The 22,028-nt window shown below is 35.8% G+C and overlaps 4 protein-coding genes across 10 annotated transcripts in view; 1 reads left to right on the top strand and 3 right to left on the bottom strand.

The window, feature by feature from the left end:
- LOC147478876 (uncharacterized) overlaps positions 1–3,145 on the bottom strand; it is a 33,893-nt gene extending 30,748 nt beyond the window's left edge. Inside the window, exons 1-3 of one of the 3 annotated variants that reach the window (XM_086582614.1) lie at positions 2,479–3,142; positions 1,325–2,363; positions 343–1,228 (exon numbers count right to left, since the gene is read on the bottom strand). In XM_086582614.1, coding sequence (XP_086438740.1) covers positions 744–1,228; positions 1,325–1,727 — 888 coding nt within the window. In that variant the 5' untranslated portion in view covers positions 1,728–2,363; positions 2,479–3,142 and the 3' untranslated portion in view covers positions 343–743. Of the gene's footprint in view, positions 1–342; positions 1,229–1,324; positions 2,364–2,478 lie in introns of those variants that run through there. The other 2 variants (XM_086582612.1, XM_086582613.1) reach the window with 2 other exon arrangements.
- Positions 3,146–3,696: 551 nt separating this feature from the next.
- LOC147478875 (anaphase-promoting complex subunit 5-like) lies at positions 3,697–13,313 on the bottom strand. Of its 4 annotated transcripts, none has more exons than XM_086582601.1 (21): positions 13,068–13,285; positions 12,830–12,989; positions 12,632–12,750; positions 12,295–12,535; positions 11,329–11,500; positions 10,862–10,940; positions 10,692–10,777; positions 10,038–10,167; positions 9,912–9,944; positions 9,185–9,211; positions 9,000–9,104; positions 8,785–8,862; positions 8,413–8,675; positions 7,932–7,991; positions 7,734–7,801; positions 7,103–7,208; positions 6,865–7,006; positions 6,306–6,404; positions 5,805–6,069; positions 5,277–5,344; positions 3,697–4,312 (listed from the first exon to the last, which is right to left on the bottom strand). In XM_086582601.1, the coding sequence occupies exons 1-21, from the start codon at positions 13,230–13,232 to the stop codon at positions 4,151–4,153; spliced, it is 2,628 nt and encodes an 875-aa protein (XP_086438727.1). In that variant the 5' UTR covers positions 13,233–13,285; the 3' UTR covers positions 3,697–4,150. The 4 variants fall into 4 exon arrangements, 3 of the variants coding, with proteins under 3 accessions (XP_086438727.1, XP_086438725.1, XP_086438726.1); XM_086582600.1 differs by having other exon boundaries at positions 3,801–4,033; positions 4,140–4,312; positions 9,000–9,248; XR_015207693.1 differs by having other exon boundaries at positions 6,306–6,400; positions 9,000–9,248.
- A 1,058-nt stretch (positions 13,314–14,371) lies between these two features.
- LOC147478874 (uncharacterized) lies at positions 14,372–16,512 on the top strand. Of its 2 annotated transcripts, none has more exons than XM_086581699.1 (2): positions 14,372–14,534; positions 15,343–16,512. In XM_086581699.1, the coding sequence occupies exons 1-2, from the start codon at positions 14,383–14,385 to the stop codon at positions 15,416–15,418; spliced, it is 228 nt and encodes a 75-aa protein (XP_086437825.1). In that variant the 5' UTR covers positions 14,372–14,382; the 3' UTR covers positions 15,419–16,512. The 2 variants fall into 2 exon arrangements, 1 of the variants encoding a protein (XP_086437825.1); XR_015207209.1 differs by lacking the exon at positions 14,372–14,534 and adding an exon at positions 14,884–15,038 and having other exon boundaries at positions 15,343–15,721.
- Positions 15,825–17,691, bottom strand: LOC147478873 (putative zinc transporter 10). The gene is made up of 3 exons (XM_086581698.1): positions 16,893–17,691; positions 16,581–16,730; positions 15,825–16,465 (listed from the first exon to the last, which is right to left on the bottom strand). Exons 1-3 carry the CDS (start codon positions 17,505–17,507, stop codon positions 16,160–16,162), a joined length of 1,071 nt encoding a protein of 356 aa, XP_086437824.1. The 5' UTR covers positions 17,508–17,691; the 3' UTR covers positions 15,825–16,159.
- Between the last annotated feature and the right edge of the window lie 4,337 nt (positions 17,692–22,028).

The following is a 22,028-nucleotide window of genomic DNA, read 5'->3' as shown; positions in this document are numbered from 1 at the left end:
ACCAGGAAGGTTACAAACAAGTAGCTGTAATGTTTTCGATGGTTGATAGAGCATACCCTCTTTACGATTCATTGAAGGTTCTGCTCATCTTATACGTGATGGAGTACATGCTATAGTAGTGCTGTATGGTAAGTATTTTGTTTATGAGCCAGTGTGAACCATGTGCGTGTCTCTGTGTAATTGATAAGGTCTTGTAATAAACTGTATGAACCAGTGTGTTTCCAGACCAAACATCTTGAGAAACTGCCGACATTTGTTATGCAATTAATTGTCGTTGCGACTTGCAATGATGTATATTCATAAACCTTGTTTAAATCGAAATTAGTTACCAAAAAAATAACATTGTTTAAAACTTTAAATTGATTGCAGTGATCATAGGCTCATTTTACAAAAGATTAAAATAACACCAGAGCAACTGGCGACATCTTATATTTTGAAAAAGAATGAATTAAATTTTGCCATTTAACGCCCACATTTTCTTGCAAATTGCAATACATCCTCTTATAATATCGAGCTCTCACCAGTAATCAACTTTGACATAACCCATTGATCACCTGAATATTGTTGAGCACTTTGGTGAATCAAAAAAATTGGACAGATATACAACACTCATATTTTATCACCAAAGGGACTCTCCGATCATCAACAATGGGAATGTGAAGTACCAGAAAACTGGTGGTCCTGCAAGCTTTTTGGTCATTTTGAAGCGCTCACATCCTTTGGCCGCTGATTATAATAAAAGATCAATACGGCACTGTGTATGGTAACGCATATATATCAACCTCAGGCAAGTAGCAGGCCCTTGGCCAAAGGCTAGGGTTCTCACGACAAGACGCACCATCACTGACTTTAGATCTTTTAGCTTCATGTTTGGAAGGAGGCATATCAAAGAGCCATTCCAAATTTTCTGCATCCATTTGCTCAAACTGTACAGCTGAGGGAACCCAGTTGTCAAGCGTCTCTCTCAACTGCACATCTGTTTGAGGAGTGATACTTTTACGTGTACTCAACTTTGCAACAGCTGCATGTTTGACACTATCTTGAACTGCTATTTCAATTCTCCCAGAATCAAGACAGGGCTGTTTTATGGTCAAATTGGAACTAATATCAGCCATCTTCTGGGCAATGATCTCAGTTCCTCCTGATGTAGAGCATAACTGCTCTTTGATGACCAGTTTTTCTGGATCCTTATGCCTTTGGAGTGGCAGCCGAATTCGAAGCATGGTGCCTTTCATTATTGAAAGAACTTTTTAGTACAACTATGAGAAGCTAGCAGACCAAACAACATATCCTCCAAAAAAGAGAATAACATAAAGACACTCACTTTGGTTATGGTTGCCGTCTGAGGGCAAGCTGCGGTTCTTCCTCTTGCGGCTTTTCTGAGTGCTGTCAGACGAGTCGCAGAGATTTAGAATTCCGGCAGGCTGCCCATGTTCTTCGGAGAGGTCACTTCTCTCCAACTGCTCAATTTCACACTCTTTCATTTCCTTACAAAGAGTTACTTTATGTTCCGTGTGCCCCCCTTCCTCCTTGTGACTCTGTTTTTTCTTTTCAACCTCTCCATTTGCCCCCAATTTTTCTATTTTTTCTCTCTTCTTCTTTTCTATTTTTTCTCTCTTCTTCTTTTCTTTCTTTTCCCGCTTCTTTTCCTTTCTCCTTTCCTTCTCCGCTTGGTCTCGTTCTCTCTGGAACATCAAAGCACCATAACACCATAAATTTAGTATCATGCTAGAGAGGAATGCCCATCAATTATCATGTCCTATAACATTCATACGTAAAGCAATAATGCTTAAAAGAGCATGTACACACGCCATGTTGATTTTTGAAACAAACTTACAACACAGACAAAAACACACTCAACTCTATCTATGACCTCTCTACAAAGGCTTCCTATATCTGACACATCTAAACAAGTGTATGCCTCAAGTGAACATTTCTAGCAAATTAAAACTAGAAATTCCAAATTATCTGTAAGTGCTATAAGTCAACTAAGACTGTACCACGAACGCTTAACCATTTCAAAACTAGGGTAAATTTAAGTTGTCCAAATATTAATCAGGGGACGTGATCTATACACGAGATATCTAAGCCAGTACCAAGACCCTAAAGAATCAACGTACCATTTGACACCATACCACAACCATCTACAATTCACATTGTCAATTCCTAATCCCTTAACCACTCGATTAACTAAGTTGATAGCCTATTGATTCTATAAACCTCGAGTGAAAAACAGAACCACTCACAACATCAGATAACTATAACTAAACAGGGCGGTGAGAGAATCGAACTCGCCACCTTGTCAATTCCTAATCCCTTAACCACTCTATTAACTAAGTTGATAGCCTATTGATTCTATAAACCTCTAGTGAAAAACAGAACCATTCACAACATCAGATAACTACAACTACTATAACTAAACAGGGCGTTGCGAGAATCGAACTCTCGATCTTGTCAATTCCTAATCCCTTAACCAACCTCTAGTGAAAAACAGGACCATTCACAACATCAGATAACTATAACTAAACAGGTCATTGCGAGAATCGAACTCGCCACCTCTGGCACTTAAACACGAGAATCATTCCACTAGACCAAACGCCCAAATATGCTTTCTCGGAATCGAAACTCCAACAAAAGTCTTAACAACTAGTAATTCATGCTATAATTTCTCAACAATAAAACATGTTCAATACATGAATACTTCATTCAGAGTATTTATTTATTTATTTTACAATTTTTTTTTTTTTTTTTTTTTTTTTTTTTTTTTTGGTAAGTTGAGCATAAATAAACCATTGGAAAATTTCTCTAAGCTCAACAAACCTTAATAATAACAACAGATCCTTTTTCTTCTTCTAATATCTTCTTGTATCCCGGTGGTGGAAAACGAAAACACCGAGACATTCTTTCTCAAAATCTCGATATTCCAAAATTCCAACAAATTTCTGGTACTACTACTGATGATTGATATGTTTATTGTTATTAGTATATATGTGTGAGATGATGAGACAGTTATTGCTGTCTGGTCTGGTGTGTGTGTTTTTTTTTTTAATTTTAGGTTTAGGGTTTGAAGAGGAACCCGAGAGAGTTGGGAGAGAGAGAATGAGATTGAGATTTGAGGAAAGGGGTGTTAGAGAATGGGTGGAGAGGTGTATTTATAGAGGAAAAAAGTGTGGTCCCCACTCGGCCTCCTTATTTTACTCTAAGTCGGTTTACTAGGTTTCCCTATGGGCATACGTATACGCGTTATTGGATCATTATTTTCAAAGCCCATAGGAAATTTCCATTCTGTTTGACTCGTCTACTCTTTAGTCGGTTTATCTTATCACACGATTGGACTTCATAAGTGAGAAATATGACACCCATATTTGGGATTGTACGTTTTCTTTATGTCATTGGTCCAAACAAATACATATATATATTTTATTGGCAAGCAAATATATATATTTTTTTTATTGGCAAACATTTTTTTTTTAAAAATGAGATCAATAACTTTTTTTTAGAGAGTTAAGACAGATCCACACCGGATACATTGAAAAACCCTAGCCCGAAAGCTCATCAACCCCAAACGCCGATGCGCCATTTTGAGTAGACCCAACTGCCACATTGTCCATGAAGACTTGATTTTGCTTTTCAGTCCACCCATCGTAACAGCACCTTGTCTCTAGCTTGGCCCAAAAACCCATCACATAATTACACAAGAAATAAATCCCAACCAATATTTGGTGAGATTCGAACTTGCAACCTTTCCTCATGGGAGAGGGGTACACAACCAATTGAGCTAGAAGCTCATGTAAAAAATGTATGGGCAAGCCTGTTTTTAAAGATATCATCACCTAAAGGTTTTGCCAACTAAACTAGAAAGCACTTACATGTACGACAGATAAATTAAAAAAAGGTGAGCACTACGAAGCCTGACTACCTGTGCTAGTACATGCCATGCCAGTACACAGCTCCCGTACATGCCAGAAGATTGCTACTGACTCTCCTTGCTAGATTACAAGTATTTTGTCAGAAACGATGAGAATGCTGGGATCTGTCAGCAACAATTGTGAAAGAAAAGAGATCAAAATTTGGAGCAACACAAACTTGGGGCCATATGCTCGTTCCTGGCGAACATGCAAACTAGTACAAGTGCATACATTTGATTATTTCACATAGTAGTGGAGAGTGGTTCTTCCTCATTCTTTGCATCTTGGAGAGCTAAAACATGTTTCTGGAATGAAGCTGCAGCTTTCTCCCTCTCTTCTAGCTGCCCCAGATTGTTAAACACCTGTGCCATCAAGTAGAAGGCTTCCGAAGCAAGTTCATGATACTGCATACCAACACCAACTACCATTAATCATGATCATAAGTAACTACTTCTGCAAAGGATAGAAGTTAAACCATATAATTTCTTCTTATATGATATAACTATATTAACTACTTCTCATAATATGGATGTTACATTTCCAGAAATAAGTGCTTGACACGGTGTTTGCTACCTCAAGTTCATTTCTCAATTACTCTTGAAGCGAAGAAGTTGATATGGCTATAGTATAGCCATATCAACTTCTTCGCTTCAAGAGTGACTTGTAGCAGTAGGTTCCACTGCCAGTGTACAACTACAGATGTGCTATATCAAGTCATTCTATGTTAGGTCCAGTCTGGCATCATTCAAATGCTCCAGCCACTACTAAACAACCAAACAGTTGAAATGTAGACGAGACACGACTGAGAATGTGAAAATTACTAGAAAATCTTTCAAACATAAATATCCTAATAACATCATTTCTTCCACGGTGTTGAAGGGATGTAATTTTCAACAGAAGTTTTTTTAAAAACAACAACATGCATTTTGTATGCAAAGTAAAATAACTTCAATGCTTCAACTAGGAATTCTCAAGCTGTCGCGACTCCATGAACAGATTAGATCAGAGTCTCCAAGTGAAAAGATCACTTATGGACGGTGATCATTTTCCTCCCAGCCACTGCAAAGTGCAAAGCAGAGCCAGCTTTTCAAGCAATCGATATCCAATAAGCTGCACTTAGACCAGGACTACAGAAACATGGCTTGTGACAAACACATAGCTGCACAATCATCGCTCACATATAACTGCCATTGAGAAGTTTATGGCTAATTGGCTACTTTGAGCTTTCACGACAGTTCATTCATGCTATACAGATGATTAGTGGATGCACGTTTTTTATAGGTTTACATGTATCATCTCTGACAGAAAATAACTGTCATATTCAATTTGCAATAGAAAAGTTGCACGCAAACTCAAAATCAAACTTACTTCTAAGACTTCAAGGTCCTCAGAAGCTTGCCTCAAAGGATCCAAAACGGCTTCAAAATCTTCAGAAACTGCAAACATCGTACCAAAAACCACCAAGGAAATACGACTGAGAAGAATCAGAGGCATAAACATATAGGACAACACACACAAAAGATATTACAAAGTAAACCATAATAACACCACTCATTACATGGTAAACTATTAAACCATGAGTCGTCTTTAATCCAAATCAGTATATGGAAGTCAAATTTGAGAACGACCAGTTGACAGAACTCGGTTCACAATATTATTATATATGGAAGAAGTTGACAACGACCAGTTGGCAAAACTTGGAACTTGCAGAACAGGCGAAACTATTTAAAATCAATTTGCACCTCAGATGCCTATGTTTCGTACAGAGTCATAGATAAATACTGTTTATTCTCATTTCCGGCTTTTGACCGAAGATGATTTTGTCTATTGTCAGTAAGTAATAATTTTACTCGTTTACTTCACACTATACTATCCGAAGAAGGAGATACTACGTACCTGAATAGCTTGAATCTGACAAGTAGCATTTTGCGACAGCAACATTGGCTCGTGCACGCAGCTCCAAACCTCCATGGCCAAAAATCATTGGAAGCGACTTATGTACAAGATTTAATGCCCGCTTTGCATGGTTTGAGCCAAGTGAGAGCCACAATTCTCCAAGCATCAAGGTTGTTGATGCTTCCAGAAGATCCAAGTTTAGGGATTGGCAGAATGAAAGGCTTGCTAATGCATAGGATATTCCTAAGACAGCATTCCCTGCTTTCTGATAAATGAAAATTAAGAATCAATGTAAGTTTTACCCTTCATTATATTGCAATCATAAGTGAGTGTGTTTATGTAGACAATGGATACATGGTGGACAACTTTAGTTGTACTTCTATGCATAGCCCCCACCATGAAGGAATCAGTTGCCAACTTCTACTGAGGAAGATGTCCCAATTATATTTCAGAATTCAGAATACCACCTTACAATTGATTATACTGTTTTATCAAGCATACCTTGTGGATCTCAGCAAGCAAAAGTAGAGATATGGCATGTTCAACCTGCAAATTGAATTTGTAACACATGCAAAAAAGAGAATGTGCAACAGACTCTGCCTGCAAAAAAAATATTGGCCATTAGATTGGAGAGAAAGTATATGCAAATTTATCTACCCATCTAATACCCCTGTTGAGAAATTTAGTATAGTCACACATCGGACATTGAAAGTGTTGCATAAAAGTATATAAGTTCTTGGCCTTCTCTACTTGTCACCAATTGGTTCTGACTTCTGAGTTGGATGCCCCAATATTTAACATGGTATTAGAGTAGGATATTGTGATTGGCCCAAAAGGCTCGTTTACTCCACATTACCCAAGTATGTTTGTCCACATGTTAGGCTCATGAAACCACACGTGAGGGGGTGTGCTGAGAAGTTTAGTATAGTTCCACATGGGACATTGAAAGCCTTGCATAAAAGAATATAAGTTCCTCACTAATCATCAATTGGTTTTGAGTTCAATGCCCCAACCATATTTTTCCAGATCAAGAAATTATAACTGAAGGAAAATGATAAACCTGGCTGAACTGGTTGGCTGCAAGTAAGGTACGAGAATGGCGAAGGCATGCTTCTGTTTTCACACCCATGTCAACACCACTTACAGATGATGCCAACACTCCAAACTCATCACATACACGTTGGGCCAGCTTCAATTGTCCTCTGGATGAAATTCATGTCATATTAAAAAATATATAAACTGATTACAAATCCTTCGAATATCTTTCATACCATGAAGAGGAAAAATAAAAGGCTTACCGATGCAAAGCGCGATCGTGAAGCAACTGCAGCTTTATCATTTGAATCCCTGACTTTGTTACGGATAAGAATTTGTCTTCTGCTACTTTCAGGGCAGAAAAGGCTTCTGTAGGGACAATGTTTAAAATAATGTCACTCAAGTGACTAAACTAACATAAGGTACTTTTGTAGAGAATATGGACCACAAGAATGTGCTATCATGCACAAACACCACGCTTGGGGAAATTTCTATCTCAGCTAGTCAAGAAAAGGTAAGAGGAGCTTCCACAAACAAAGTACGAGATGGGTGAGGTAGCAATAACTACAAAAACTTAACCCAGAAATCGTACACTGTGCTTGGAAGTTTTTCACTTTTTGTCACCTTAATATAGATTTTGGTTTAAAACTGATATAAACCATTTCAAAACTGAGTCAAGACTTTGAATTAATTAAAAACTTTTGCAACTAATCAAAAAATTTGTGCTGTTTGTTGTGATCGTGATGACAGGTAATACAATCACAAGATTGCTTCGTACATATCAGGAGAGACTTAGTAAAGGAAAAGAAGACCAAGTAGATGGACAACTCCTAACATCATGAACAGGCTCTTAACATATATGTATTTCTACACTATTGATTCAAAAAGACCAACCTTTGTGTCCTTTGAAAATTGATAGATGTCGGATAAGTTTGATATATGCAAGTTCCCTGTCGGCAGAACTGATAAAGATAAACACAGCCATTTTTAACTTAATGTTGAGTAGATATAAGTAAATACAAATACAAATACAAATACAAATGCATACTGCTTCCTACTAAACTTGTGTGAGATTAAGAGCTTTTAGTTTACCTGGAAGCATCAGCAAAACACGTCGAATGGATTAATGCATTTAATCGAGCGAGAGTAGAACTGGAAAAAATCAGTACACAAAGGATCAATAAATTACCAGTGGAAATGTGGAATACATTTTATTGGCATATACAAGCACTTCAATCAATTGTAACGAATATGCATTACACCACCAGTATGTCCAGCTGAGAGTGACCAAACCATCAAACCAGTAATATATATATAGTCCAGAGTATTGATTATCAAAAACAGCAAGAAGGCATTTAATGGAATTGATTATCAAAAACCATGCAGATGCTTACTTTGACCCACTCTTTTGGATTTGTAATTTGATCATTCACTAATAGAATTTCTTTTGTATTTATTAACAGAAGATAAACTAACTGGGGTGGTGAATGCTTGAAAGTGGTTAGAAAAACTAAAAGAAAAGAGGTGGGATATTTAGCTTCACAAACATGAGAAGCACCAAACTGGCACCCACCTGCCATAATGCTCCCAGGCAGTAGCTCGCAGTAAATAAGATGAACCTGATAACTGCAATAAGGACCCAGGGATGGGACTTGGTTGTCCACCAAAATGGAAAGATTCACAACCACTTCCAAGTTCATTCCCTTGCAACAAAACTGAAGAGGAGTTGGGCTTTCGTAAGTTCTTTAGCCATGCAGAACTAAAAGCACCATCAACTGTCACCGCTGCACCATCTACTCCAACCTCACCAAGCAAATACGAACTTAATCTCAGCTCCTGCATCGATCCCATCACTGTGAAGTTCATTTACATATTCTCAAGAAAAAAAAATCAATTATAGCACACAAACACACACATACACACACAGATAAAATACTTCGATTACCTTGATAACATTAGATGGGCATGTTCTCAGCTTGGTGGGCGATTTAGGACCAAATGAAAGCAATGATCTCTTTACATGCTACATTAGTCAAAGATACATCAATAAGTAATAATCATCAAAAGTTCACATAAGATGAAGTTTATTTCTGCCAAAGGTATGTCTCAACAATCCTTTACATATAGGGCTATAGGCATAGGGATAATGTGCATCATTACCAATAGTTCAAATTTCGCCATTGCAAGACGATTAGATGCCACAAGACAAGTTAGCTTTAAATTCTCTGCCCTCTTAAGAGACCTTGTCAAGAGCTCAAGCAGTTGCTGTTGAATAGCAAGAGAAGAAGCAAAGCTGGTTACAGGCAAATAAGATGAGCCAATGATGCCAGTTGCAGTTGATATACCAATATCAGACAACAGGTTGCAGATAGCTGTTAGGGCATACGAAAGACAAGTATCATCATTTTTCTGCATGAAGAGAATATTTGTTATTTTGAGTTTGCAAAATAAAAAAATAAACTTGGAAAAAAAATATTGGTAAAAGTGTAGGAGAAGGCAAAACGAAAGATCAAGGAAACAATAATGAGAAGTCATTTTTATATAGACAAGGGGGAAGAGAGGAAAAGGAAAAGAGGAAGACATACAACAGACATGATTGAGTAATTGGTCTACATTGTTAAAATAGTTATAAGGGTCGCATTTCATATTTAATTCAAGAAATTTAAGGATTTTGAAGAAATAATCATTAGAATAAAAATACTGTTAATGCTTAGGGAGAGGTACCACATAATCTGGATATGCAACAATAAACATGTACAACACTAAGTCAATCCATTTTAATTGAAAAATAACAGCTCCTCGGCAAGGACTATAGTACTGATGAAGTTATAAAGATATAGCATCTACTGTATGGTGCATATCTTTATTAAGGTGTTATAAATATTGTATCAAAATTCACATATTGTAGCTGTCCAGTGGCATACTGGTAAAGCCTAGCGAGGTTCAGAAAAAAGCCTCGGGGTAAAATCCCACACTCAGAGAGAAAAGGGGATTTAAGGGTTTAGGGAACAGAGTTGTAACTCCAAAAAGAAATATAATGGAAATGTACAAATTATTGTCCACTATTAATACCTGTTGTGCAACCTGAACTGCTTCTGTTAAAACCTGATCAATTATCAACCAGAATGAGTGTAGGAAAGGAACAACGTATCAATGAATATTAAATAAAAGAGAAACATAATTCTACCACACTTTTACCTCCAAAGCTTGCTTAGGATGCCCAAAATGACTATGCATCATCCCCAAGCACAACAAGGCAGTTTCATACTTTCCAAAACTCATTGAAGGAGAAGAAGATGGAGCAATATCAACTCCTTCCTCACCTGCACTTTAATTATTTATAAAAAAGAAAAAATTATATCAACAAAATGACAGAGGGATTGCAATACATTTAGTTAATCAACATATCTTGAGAAACACTTAGATGGTGACACAGTGTCTGGGTCCCCATTTTTCCATAAAAATATATTACAATGACAATGACACTTTGGTACCTAACCAACAGGACAGTTCTCCATGGGAGAAAAACATAAAAGAACTCCATTCTGGATTTAGTCGAACCAAAAATGCTTCTTGTTGAAATGCTAAATGATGCACATTAAAAAAACAAAGCCTAGTTTCCAATAAAATCCAAGTCGCATCAGTATGAAACCCAGTGTAAAGTTTGTCAACGAGAGGGAGAAGACCTAATCACCCAGCAACTACGAGATCAAGGAAGAAGGTGATAGCTGTATCCTAGTTATGTTAATTATGTTAACCTCCAAGGCCAAACCAAACAAGGTTCACAGCAGACACTGCTATAATTGGAAATTGAATGTACAAAAATCAAGAAGCTCGGCATTTTTCATCTACCTGTAATCAAAATAAGAATGAAGATTTTCTATTGAGGCAGGATAATCATCGTGATAAAGGCTATTCAGGTATCGTAAGTAATGAACCTGCATAAGAATGAAAAGATAGAAATGAAACACAAATTAAAAAGATAGAAATGAAAAATGAAGAATCCAGTTTCCAAATCTTACACGATGCAGTTCTGGAGCCAATCTTTGGAGCTGCTTTAAGATAGCTTCAAAAGCACTTAATGGAAATGAACTGGCATGCCTACAACAAACAAAGAAATGAATTTTTAGATGCCCTGTCATACTCTTCTATCAAAAGCTGATTGATAGATGCGTAAATGCATAATCTTGGTTAATGTGTCAAGAGAAAGGTTTGGAGTGACAAAGAGCTAAACTGACATGAGTGAATACAGAGACAGGGAAGGTCCATGAAGATGTTTTTGAAAAGGCTTGATTTGGCGGCACCAAGGACAAAAGGCTGGATTTATGGTTTCCAAACTAAGTATAAGAGCCTCCCAACCATAGTGATATGGACCGAGGTTGAAGTGTTTCCAGAGAGCATCCACGTGAGAATTATATAGCGATGTCGGACGAATTCGAAATTTAGTATTCAGAAACAGTGCTGATCAATCAATTATCTGGCCACTTACTTCTCAATCAGATCAGCCTGTTCTCTTAGGTAGCCTTGCACCTGCCAGTTTGTACGTAAAAACATCCCGTCACGGTGATCATCAGCTCGTAATCCATCAGTTAAATGGTGTGCAAACAAACTACCTTGTCTACAATCATCACGGGCCTTAACTCCACACGAAACAGGCATCTCTGAATGTATGGATTCCAATTTAAAAAAGTGTATTACGTTAGAAACACGCAAAGCTCCAAACTGCGAGGTCATTAAGATGAAAACAAAACAGATTCCATACCAGCTAAATGATGTTGGGAAATCTTATGATTTGGGGAAATCTCTAATATGGCATACAAGCAGAGTTGCTGAATGCAGATTTTAGACATCCCTACCATGTATATTCTACAGTATGAATCCTAATGATTATCATAATCTATCTGAGTATACTTGCTCCTAAACATTGGGGTACAAAATCATTAATTTATCTTCAGTTAACCAACACCTTTTAGATAATGCAGTTTTCCAATCACCCCAGGGTTGTGGCCTAAAATTTACAGATAATCATCTTAGCTAAAGCTTCTTTCGTTTTTGTACCCATAATTTTAGTGACAACTATAACACCTATGGGTTCCTAACTCATACTCTTGTTGGATATATGCAGCTGTGTTAAATGTGAATGTAGATCCATTGAAATTGTCCTTTTTCGCTTCAGCTCTTCACATCTTAAATATGTAAGATTGCCCATGGTTTCCCGCCAAAATTATAACCCAAAGTTGGGTCTCTATTTCTGCACAAATTCAAAGAGTGTGACTCAATGTGTCGCAGCAGTTCACTTTCAGTTTTATTTTCACACTCCATCGAGGCTTCAAATCATCATAATACTCAACCAGTAACTTGCATTAGCCAAAAAACAGCAATATTCACTATCATGTGTTTACAAAGAACAGAAGAAATCTATATACTCTTTAACATAGTTGTATGCAAGAATTACCTTCAACCATTTCAAGAAGTGGCCTAGGTACATGGATGTGAAACATAGAACCTTCTCTACCCCTAGTCCGACCTTCACTTTCTTCAATAATCTCCTCAAAACCATAATGTTCAAGATCCATGTCTTCACAATCAACCAATTCTTCCAAGTCATTATTAGAATCGTCCTCATCACGTGTATCATGAGAAGAGGAAGCCTCTTTAGTATATATCCCAATATTAGTCAAAAGGTGGCATACGCCCTGCATTAACATTTCAACCACGTATTGAAAATACTACAAAAAATAGACAACAAAGCAAAAAAAAAAAAAAACTATACTATACTATATGTATAGTACCTCAAACGATAGTTGATTAAAAGCAAGTAAACAACGTCTTAGAAAAACCCCAAGCTGACTATTCGGATCCAATATAATTTGATCATCCATAACTGTCGAATCAGGTGACCCAAGCGTACCTAATTAAACAATTCCATTTTCCAGTTAAGATTATATTCCAACAAACAAATAAAAATAAAATAGTACTCAAAAACTCACCTCTTAATGTACTAAAAAAGTTAAACAAGTCATCCGGCGACTTAAACGAAGAAAGATGATGCATCAAATGTTCAGTTAACCATTGATTAAGTACACCACCAATTTCATCCAATTCATTTATTAGCTCATCCAATTTTTGCTCCAAAAAATTGTCACATGCCTAATTTTAATAAAAAAAAAAAGCATCAATAATATAATCAAAAAAATAAATAAGGAGATTGAGTTGTGTTATTATTACCTTAGTTAAAGTGAGTAAAAATAATCCAAGACGATTATGTTGAGAAACAGTTGAAAATGGGAATGGGACTAAAACTTGTTCGGGTGGTGCGTAGAGTTGAAGTAAGATGCATACTGAAACTTTGTGTGGTGTTATACGAAAACCAACATTTGATTTTCCCGCCATTTTGTGAATTTGGAGTGAGAAGAAATGAGGGAAGGTTTTGATATGGAGAAGAAATGAGGAAGGGTCTGATTTGCGTAAATATATGGTGGGCTTTTCTTTTGGGCTTTTTGTAAATTTAGGGTGTGTTTGGAAGCTCTACTCATTTTCATACTCTTCAGGCATTTTATTTGGAGCTTCCATATTTGCAATCCAAACATATCCTAACCCTTGTTAATCCAATATATGACTGTGGACTATGTGACTACCAAACACATAAATTTAAATACAAATTGAATTCTAATTATTTTTTAAAGTTTGCCAAATACAAATCTGGTAAGTTGGAATCAAATTCTATTTGAGTGAATTCCATTATATAATGGATTTCAACTCTATTTTATTTTTAAGTAGTTTCCACTCTCAGTTGCCAAACACATTCTTAGAGCATTTCCAATGCAAGCACTTTTGAGGGGAAATAGTAATTTGTCACTCTTGTTGAGCAAAAAATAATAGCCCAATGCAAGAGTGACAACGAGAGTAGTTTTTCATAAAGTAACAATGATGGTAGCACTTGTTACTGAGTTGTGAGCTTCAACGGAATATTTTATTCCGTCTCGTGTGTGTTTTTTTTTTTTTAATTTATCATTTCTTTTTTCCAGATGGAATGTTTCATTCCATACCATATTTTTTTCCGTTTTTTTTTTTAGTTCGGATGGAACGTTTCATTTTATCCAACCGTTTTTTCGATATTTTTTTGTTTTTTACATTTAGACAAAATGAAAACATTTTGTCCAAAATTTAAAGTCATCTCTGCATTGGGCAACCCCTGATAGTTTTTCACTAACAAAATAGTTATGAAGGGAAATAGTCATCTGTGGTGCCTATGTGGAGATAACAAGCTGCTGATCAAAGTTGTTTGCATTGAGAATACTCTTAGGATCACCACCTAAAAATTTAACGACTTGTAGTCTTGTACTAGTTGGTTGGGCAGCTGCCTCTTTATTAGTGGTGCCTCGAGTGCCAATAGACAAGATCATGAGTTCACATGGCCTTCTTATTTGGGCTTTTTCCAAACCACCCATGGGCTTTTTGCTTGCAGCCCAAGTAAAAAGCAATTGAGTTTCTAGAGTTTTAAGCGCGAAATCAGGTTCTTCTGCAGAGAGAGAAGCAAAAAATGGCTTTGACTAATTTCATAATCACGGTAGCTGGTGTAGGTGTAGTGGTTCTTCTATTAAGGAGTGATGTGAAACAATCCGTTGGTATTTTCCAACGCAATGTTAAACATATTAGGACTTGGCTCGAAGAAGAATCTGCTTCTGCTTCCATGTACGAATCTTTATTTTAAATTATTGTGATTAGAATCAAAACATAGCTTATATAAAGCTATTTTCGTTGGCCAATATAAAAATTATTAGTTTTGAGGTCATTGATGAGAAAGCCTATCCATTACCTTGTGGTTCAGCTACAGGGATTTTTCACACGTAAATTGGAGTTGGAAACACAAAGAAATGCATTATTTCATTTTATGAGTCAGAGCTTATGCCAAGTGGAAGAGTGGAAAGACACTGGCTAATTTTTCATCTTTATGGAAAGCTTATGCTTTAGTTCTCTTAACAACTTTTTTTTGAATGCCATGATGTATAATGAATTGCCCTTTTTTTTTGTTTAACTCCTATTTTAGGCCAAAGTTCCTCACTAAGCCACTAGTAGATTATCCTAGCTTTAGATACTTGGTTAAGAAGAATGGAGTTGTATCCATGTGTTTGGAATTCCATGGGGAGGAAGGCTGGCTTATTCTTGATCTTTATCGAAATTCTTTACATGCTTATGGTGGGAAATAATGATGTGTAGTGTTGAATCATTTAATTCTCTTGCTATATGATGACTAACAATTTGTCATCTGTTATGGTTTGCTTGGTATAAAGCCAAAAATAGAGCAAATATTGATCAATTATGTCTGACTTTGAAGTCATAAAATGGACTGAATTTTATTTAACTTTTGTATCTTGATTGTCGTCGTATATTTGATTGGATTTGGTTATATCTAGCTCTATGCAGGCAGTCTTAGATGAACTATGTTTTTACTTGTCTTCACAAATCTAAACAACTCATGCATGTCTTTGTGGATTTACAGGGCAGCTGAGAACATTAAACCCAAGGAGTTGGATTCAAAAATACCCAAGGATATTCCAAAGGAGGACAAGCACTGAGGTTTTTCTGTAGTTCTATGGGCTGACAATATACCGGTAATTAAATAGACGAGTGCAACTTCAGTTTATGTTGTTTTTCCTCATATTTTTGTCTCTTTTGTCTCTGCAGACCTGGGTATTTTCGTTGTTTTTTTTTCCTTTTCCTGGTGAAGTCTCTTTAAAATGAGATTCCTATGAGATTACTGTATTGATATTGTAGGTACTCTGGTATTTCATTGCAATGGGTTATGTGTATGTGATACTTAACTAGTTGTAATTGTACGTACACTAACGAAACTAAACCGTATATATATTTTTTTTTTCTTTAACCGTTTCTTTTGTTTGGCTGATATGCTTGATTTTATTTCTACATCCATAGTAACATAGCAGTGAGTTCTAGTGCATTGAAACATCGATAGGGAAGTAATACAAGAGAAACAGTAACCCTCTTCATTTTTTCATGAAAAGACTTCACAAATGCTTACAGTGGAGAAATGAAGCATACAACTTACTTTTGGGTTAACTAGTATTACCCCCTACTAGATGATGAGCCAATTAGGATTTTTTCCCCACTAGATGGGAAATTAAGGTCTCCTCTCCAAATAGAAAGTCAAACACACCCAACGTGGCTATCATCCATAACTTTACATCCATGCTTAGTTTATCCAAATCATATTTATTTGCCATAAATCATTATTATTTTAGCCGTAAACAAAGTACGAGGCGATGACTTTTCGCCTTATACTTGAATAATGATGTGTCTTAAGCCCACTTGGCCATAAGTGACATGCCACCAGAACCTAATAGAACAGCAATGTAGGACTTCATTTGCAGCTTTATGCTGCCTTGCAACCTTGGCCCCATGAAATCAGCTGCTAAAAGGTCTACCAATGCCATATAGATCAATAATCCTGCTGATGAAGCATTTAATAATCCTACCGTTATCAAGGAACTAGGACTATTTTCTCTGTAAACATTTGATAATGCAATTCCAAGAACAATTCCGAATGGAGTAGTCACTGAGAAAAAGAACACCATCACAGCTTTCTTCACAATCTTGTACTCAGCCTGAATGAAAATAATATGAAGATTATGAAAGGGTCAAAAGAGAAAAATGCAGTCCATTTTTCTTGGAGTGCAGAAAAATTTGGGAGCAAATATATAGAGATTTCGAGAGTGTTACCTGGAGTATGCAACCACCTAGACCCATTCCTTCAAACATTTGATGGAAGCATAAGGCAGCAACTAGAGGTTTTATTGTGCAAGTATTGTTTGAGGCTCCTAGTGATAGCCCAATCACAATTGAATGAACAACTATGCCCAATTCCAACACCTGCCAGCAGCAATACTCACTTGTTAAGGAAGTTTTTCGCGTAAAACTTGTTAACAAAAGTTACATTGTACTTTCTGGAATCATGTTCTTGAAGGGTCTAGCTACTGTCACAGGGGATGCGTACAACTAGAAGAAGAAAATGAAATAAGTAGGGAAACTGACCATAGCAACGACGCGATAGCGCAACAATTGGGTACTTGCTCCTGATAGTTCATTCTTTGGAGCTTGATGATGATGATGGTGTCCATGGTGATGTGCACTAGGTGGACTCGCAACACCGCCCATCTCAGTATCATCAACACTAGCCACTTCATTACCTGGTTCTACACTATTTTTCCTAGTATAAACACTAGTCGCCATAGAGTCCACCATAAGTGTAAATAGAGCAGATAACATTGCAACAAATCCTGTAAAAGGAAACTTGTGCCATGGATTATCCGACAAACAACTTGATGATAACATGTCAAAAGAGTCTGGTAACACATGCATGAAACCCGTCGCTAGGATAATTCCTGCGGCAAAGGCCTTAACTATGATAAAGAGGTTTCGATCAGGTTGTAAGGCGGGAATTGAACGTGAGAATAGGGGTAAGCAAACACCAATCATGCTAGTGACCAGTATGGAAACAATGGCTATTATTTTGAGTGGTAGCGCAGCTTTTTTATCTATACAGGATCCTGAATCAGCTCCACAATCTTCAGCTGCATGGACTTCTGGTGAGAAGATACATATTAGCAAGAAGAATGTGAACATGAATTTCAAAACTGAGGTGGCCATTTGAGATTCCAAGATCGGTAATGTTGGAGATAATAGCTGAGAATTGAATGATGAAAGGATCTGTTTTGTGTTGCTTCTTAGAATCCGTACTCCTTAAATACAGACAGCAAAAGAATTTCAAAGTCTAAACTAACATTTTAAATTCGGAGATGTAACAATTCTGTACTCTCGTACTGATAAATTAAACTTACTTAGCAAATTTGCATCTGTATTATGTACCACTTCCTTGCAACACTAGAAAGTTTAATTTTAATCCGACGTAATGTTAAGACAGCTTGTTTTCATTTCACAATTTGAATAAGCACTGCACTATAGTAGTATAATCTAGTTGACATTTTTATCAAAAAAAAAAGGTCGTTGACATCCTCTCGTTTGTATTGTGCAACTTGGGTTCCGTACATGTGTTGTACGTTTAGTACATGGCATGTCATGGTAGATGACATTTTTATCAAAAAAAAAGGTCGTTGAAAAAAAGCTGTCTACATTTTTATCAAAAACAAAAGGTCGTTGACATCCTCTCATTTGGTATTGTATGCCATGTCATAGTAGATGACACGTATCTCAGTTGTACAAAAAAGGCATGTATCAGCCCTTCCATTGTTAACGGAGTGTGGATCGCAGGCGATGGCACATGTTTCTGCATGGAACCACTCACTTCCACTTGCATATTTGATGTCTGTTTGTCACAAAATCCACATATAATCCTTTGGAATTTGGGTTGGGCTTATATTACACTAATAAGCCTATTTGTTGCAGATCCTGTAGACTTTAAGTGCCTTTTCCAGGTCCAGTAGAAATGCCACAGAAAGTTTCTTGGGTGAGTAATGGAAAACTTCATGGGCTATCATGACATCGTATATTGTGATATTGGGGATATCTATCGATTTTGGAAATATAAATAAATATCACAATATGTTTGGATAGTGGTAATTTGGATATTTGGATATATTTTGTGATATTTTTGTGTATATAACAATTTTATTTAATATTTAATTATATTTCAAATAAATATAAAAATATATCATGATATTCAAAAATATCTAAATAAAAAATATATCTACAATATTTGTATGTGAAACAATGTCAAATATCTCCAAAAAAGATGATATATCTACAATACATATCCAAAAATTAAATATCGATAAATATTCATATCCTGATATTTTGTACTAATCCCTGATCTGCTAGCTGGTCAAACAAGACAATTTTGATGGGTGGCCATTCAACAATTTTGATGGGTGGCCATTCAACTACTGTCATCCCTAGCACTAGCTTTGGATAGTGGTAAGCTGGCAACATCTAACTTCTATAAATAAACGAGGGCTTCAACAGTAAATTCATCACGCCATTAATTTTTTTTTTCTGATTTTACCCCTTGCCAGACACGAATATTACACAGCTCATACCATTTTTTGTTTTATTTTTTTTTATTTTGTCTTTTTATAGGAGTAAAATAGTAGTTTCACGTCTATAAATTAATGAAAAATAAAATAAAATCCGGAAATTGTTAACGCGGCGGAGACACGTACAAAGAGGCTAGTGTAAGATAATGTGCTAATGAGTTCGGATATGATTAAGGGTGTCTCTTTTGCCGAATTTCGATTTTTTTCGAAATCCGGATGGAGTTCGGTATAGTTTTCATGGGGATTTTCCGATTTTCGATTTCAAAAATTCGAAAAAAAATTGGATCGGATTTGGATATAATTCTAAAATCCGATCCGATCCGAAAATTCGATATTATTGCCAATTTATTTGAAAATATATACTTCTCTCAATCGTCCCACTTGATTAGAGACCGTTCATTCATTTTCTAGTTTTTTTACTTCCAAAACATACTTCCCCATTTGAATTGGACCACTCTACTTTGTCATTCGCGTCTGCCATACCATAACAACAATGATATGAAAAAAATGTCATTGAGTCATACAATGACTTACATACCAATCCAAAAGCCAAATTCCAATAGATATAATATTATGTAAAAGCTACTTAGAGTCCAATACCATAATCCATTATTTATCACGGACTTCACGCTTTCAATTTCACACAAAAAAAAAAAAAAAGCGGAGTTCTTTTTCCGTTTTCTTGTTTGAATGAAAATTCGTAAGACACAAAATCATGACTTCATGAGTGGCTTCTGTGCACTGCGCCACTGCCGGCTAGCATTCTAATTTTGAGACAAAAAAAAAATAGATTAAAAACTAGAGCATAATAAGAATTGGAATATTTTTGAATCAAAAAAAAAAAAGGTATAGTCGAAGTCAAGATATGATGTATTGCACAATCTTTCCGTTAATTTTTTTTGCAACTTCGCTGCCCAAGTGCCAACGCGAATAAAAGGTTGGTAGTCACTTCTTAAGTCGTGTAATTCCTTATGATCGAGTTGCAAGAACGCATCATACCGGAACCGAATCGTTTATAGCGGTTTTGGGTCTTAAATTGTTATACCCTTTAAAATGGGTCTTCAAAAATAAACCAACTCGATATAAATAATCAAATTCATTAGAACCCAATAGTAAAAAAAACTGTGGATACTCAAAACCGAAACCAATTATTATAATTTTGATATATAAAATTTAGTATTATATTATACTAAATAAATACAAACCCAAACGTTATAATATATAGTTTTTTTAGGTGTAAAAGTCTACTAAATATATAAAAGTAACATAATAGTGAATATATGTTTTGTAGCACTACATTGAATATGTGTATTATAAATATTAATAATAATATCAACAACTATACGCATTATACTATGAATTAATTAATATATTGTATATATTAATTAATAAACGTGTACATTACAATATTTATATAAGTGCACATACATGCTTGATATATTACACGTGTATACATATTGTAATGAATGCATACGCGCAATGCTAACAATTGTAGTACATATACTTGTTCAACATGTTAAAATTTAGTGTGATATATATATATATATTATTTGAAATACAAATTAATACACGCGTACATATAATTTATGAGATGTATTTAAAATATTTATAAAATTTTCAAAATGATTGAATTTAGTAATTTTAGTTATTATCGCATTGAAAACCAAATTTTTATATCGTTACATAATTAAAACGTAATTTTAGTAATAATAATAATGTATAACCTAAGAAGGAACCCAAATCCAAATTGAACCCGATTTAATTAATAAATATGGTTCTAGATTTTCAAAAAAAAAAAAAAACCAAAACCAAAAAAACCAAAACCGAACCCAATAGAAACTATAAAAATAAAACCAAACCCGTAACCGATAAGAACCGAATCAGAATGAACACTCCTCATTATTAAATGGATTTTGGTAAAGTCTTTGGAAAAGTCAAATTATGCTTACACTCTTTTATTCCAAGTATCAAACACCCATGTGCATAGGTTTCCTATCCAAACTTTCATTTACAGAGCATAATCTTGTTTGCTACACATCCTACAATTGAAAAATAAGGAATACCAAACAAACCTGGTGCTAATATGACTTGTAATAACACTAGTTTATTTGGGCTCCTAGCCAACTAACCACTCACTAAATGCTCAATCCAAATATCCCATGCCCACTTTCTTCACATCTGACTTCAGATAAATAGCTGAATCTATCGCAACAATAGATAAATAATCCAGACAGACTTAGCTCTCAAGCGAGTTAGGACTTAAGACACAGCCTATCAATGCAATATCATAACTACTTATTGTTGGCATCTCTTTGTACCTTTGCATTTTGTTTCCAATCAAATGTTATTGGATTTAGAAGCAACGAAAGATGAAATAAAATGTGTGGCCTACTGGTCTAGCTGTACGTTAGTCTTGTTTAGTAATGCACGTGTTATATATGGAATCTCGATGCACATTAACGTTTGTGATTTTTTGTTTGCAAAATTTGTGACACTGACGTCACTTAGGGCATCACCAATGCAGGCCTTCAAAATAGAGGGCCACATCACCATTTTAAAGGTTAGGTTGAAGGAGAGACTTGGTATGAAGGACCTCTAAATCATGGGTTCTCCAATGCAACCTTTATAATCAAAATTAAAATCCAAAGGCAATGAACAATCTGGTTTACAATGGACTAGTGGCAAAATTTGTGACCAGAATAATCTTGAGGGTGGGCACGGTGTGGGTTCGACTCTTAGCAAGAACATTTTATTTATTTCTACAATTCCAGCCTTTTGTAACTCAAAACAGTTTAAAAAAATCAAAGTGCTGGGCGTGGGACTCGAACCTAGGAAGTTACCCATTCTAAGAACACATTCTACCAACTACGCTGGGTTTTCACCCATTGAAATGTTTTCAGGCGTATTTCTCTTTAAGTCGCGAAACGGACCGGGCCCTCAATAAATGTGATAGAAATAGAGACAGTTTTAAAGGATGATAACTATAGAGGGCTATATAGAGCTTGCATTGGAAGCCCATTTTCGTATTGTTTCTTTAAATTTGAAGATAGAGGGCCATATACAGGTCCCATTGGTGATGCCCTTAAGCCTGTTAAAAGTATGTTGACTAGTGGTGAAA

The sequence above is a fragment of the Coptis chinensis genome, chromosome 9 (genome assembly GCF_015680905.1).
Source record: "Coptis chinensis isolate HL-2020 chromosome 9, ASM1568090v1, whole genome shotgun sequence".
NCBI classification, from domain to species: domain Eukaryota; kingdom Viridiplantae; phylum Streptophyta; class Magnoliopsida; order Ranunculales; family Ranunculaceae; genus Coptis; species Coptis chinensis.
Note: the sequence above shows the minus strand (reverse complement) of the source record. Positions and strands in the feature narration are given on the sequence as shown.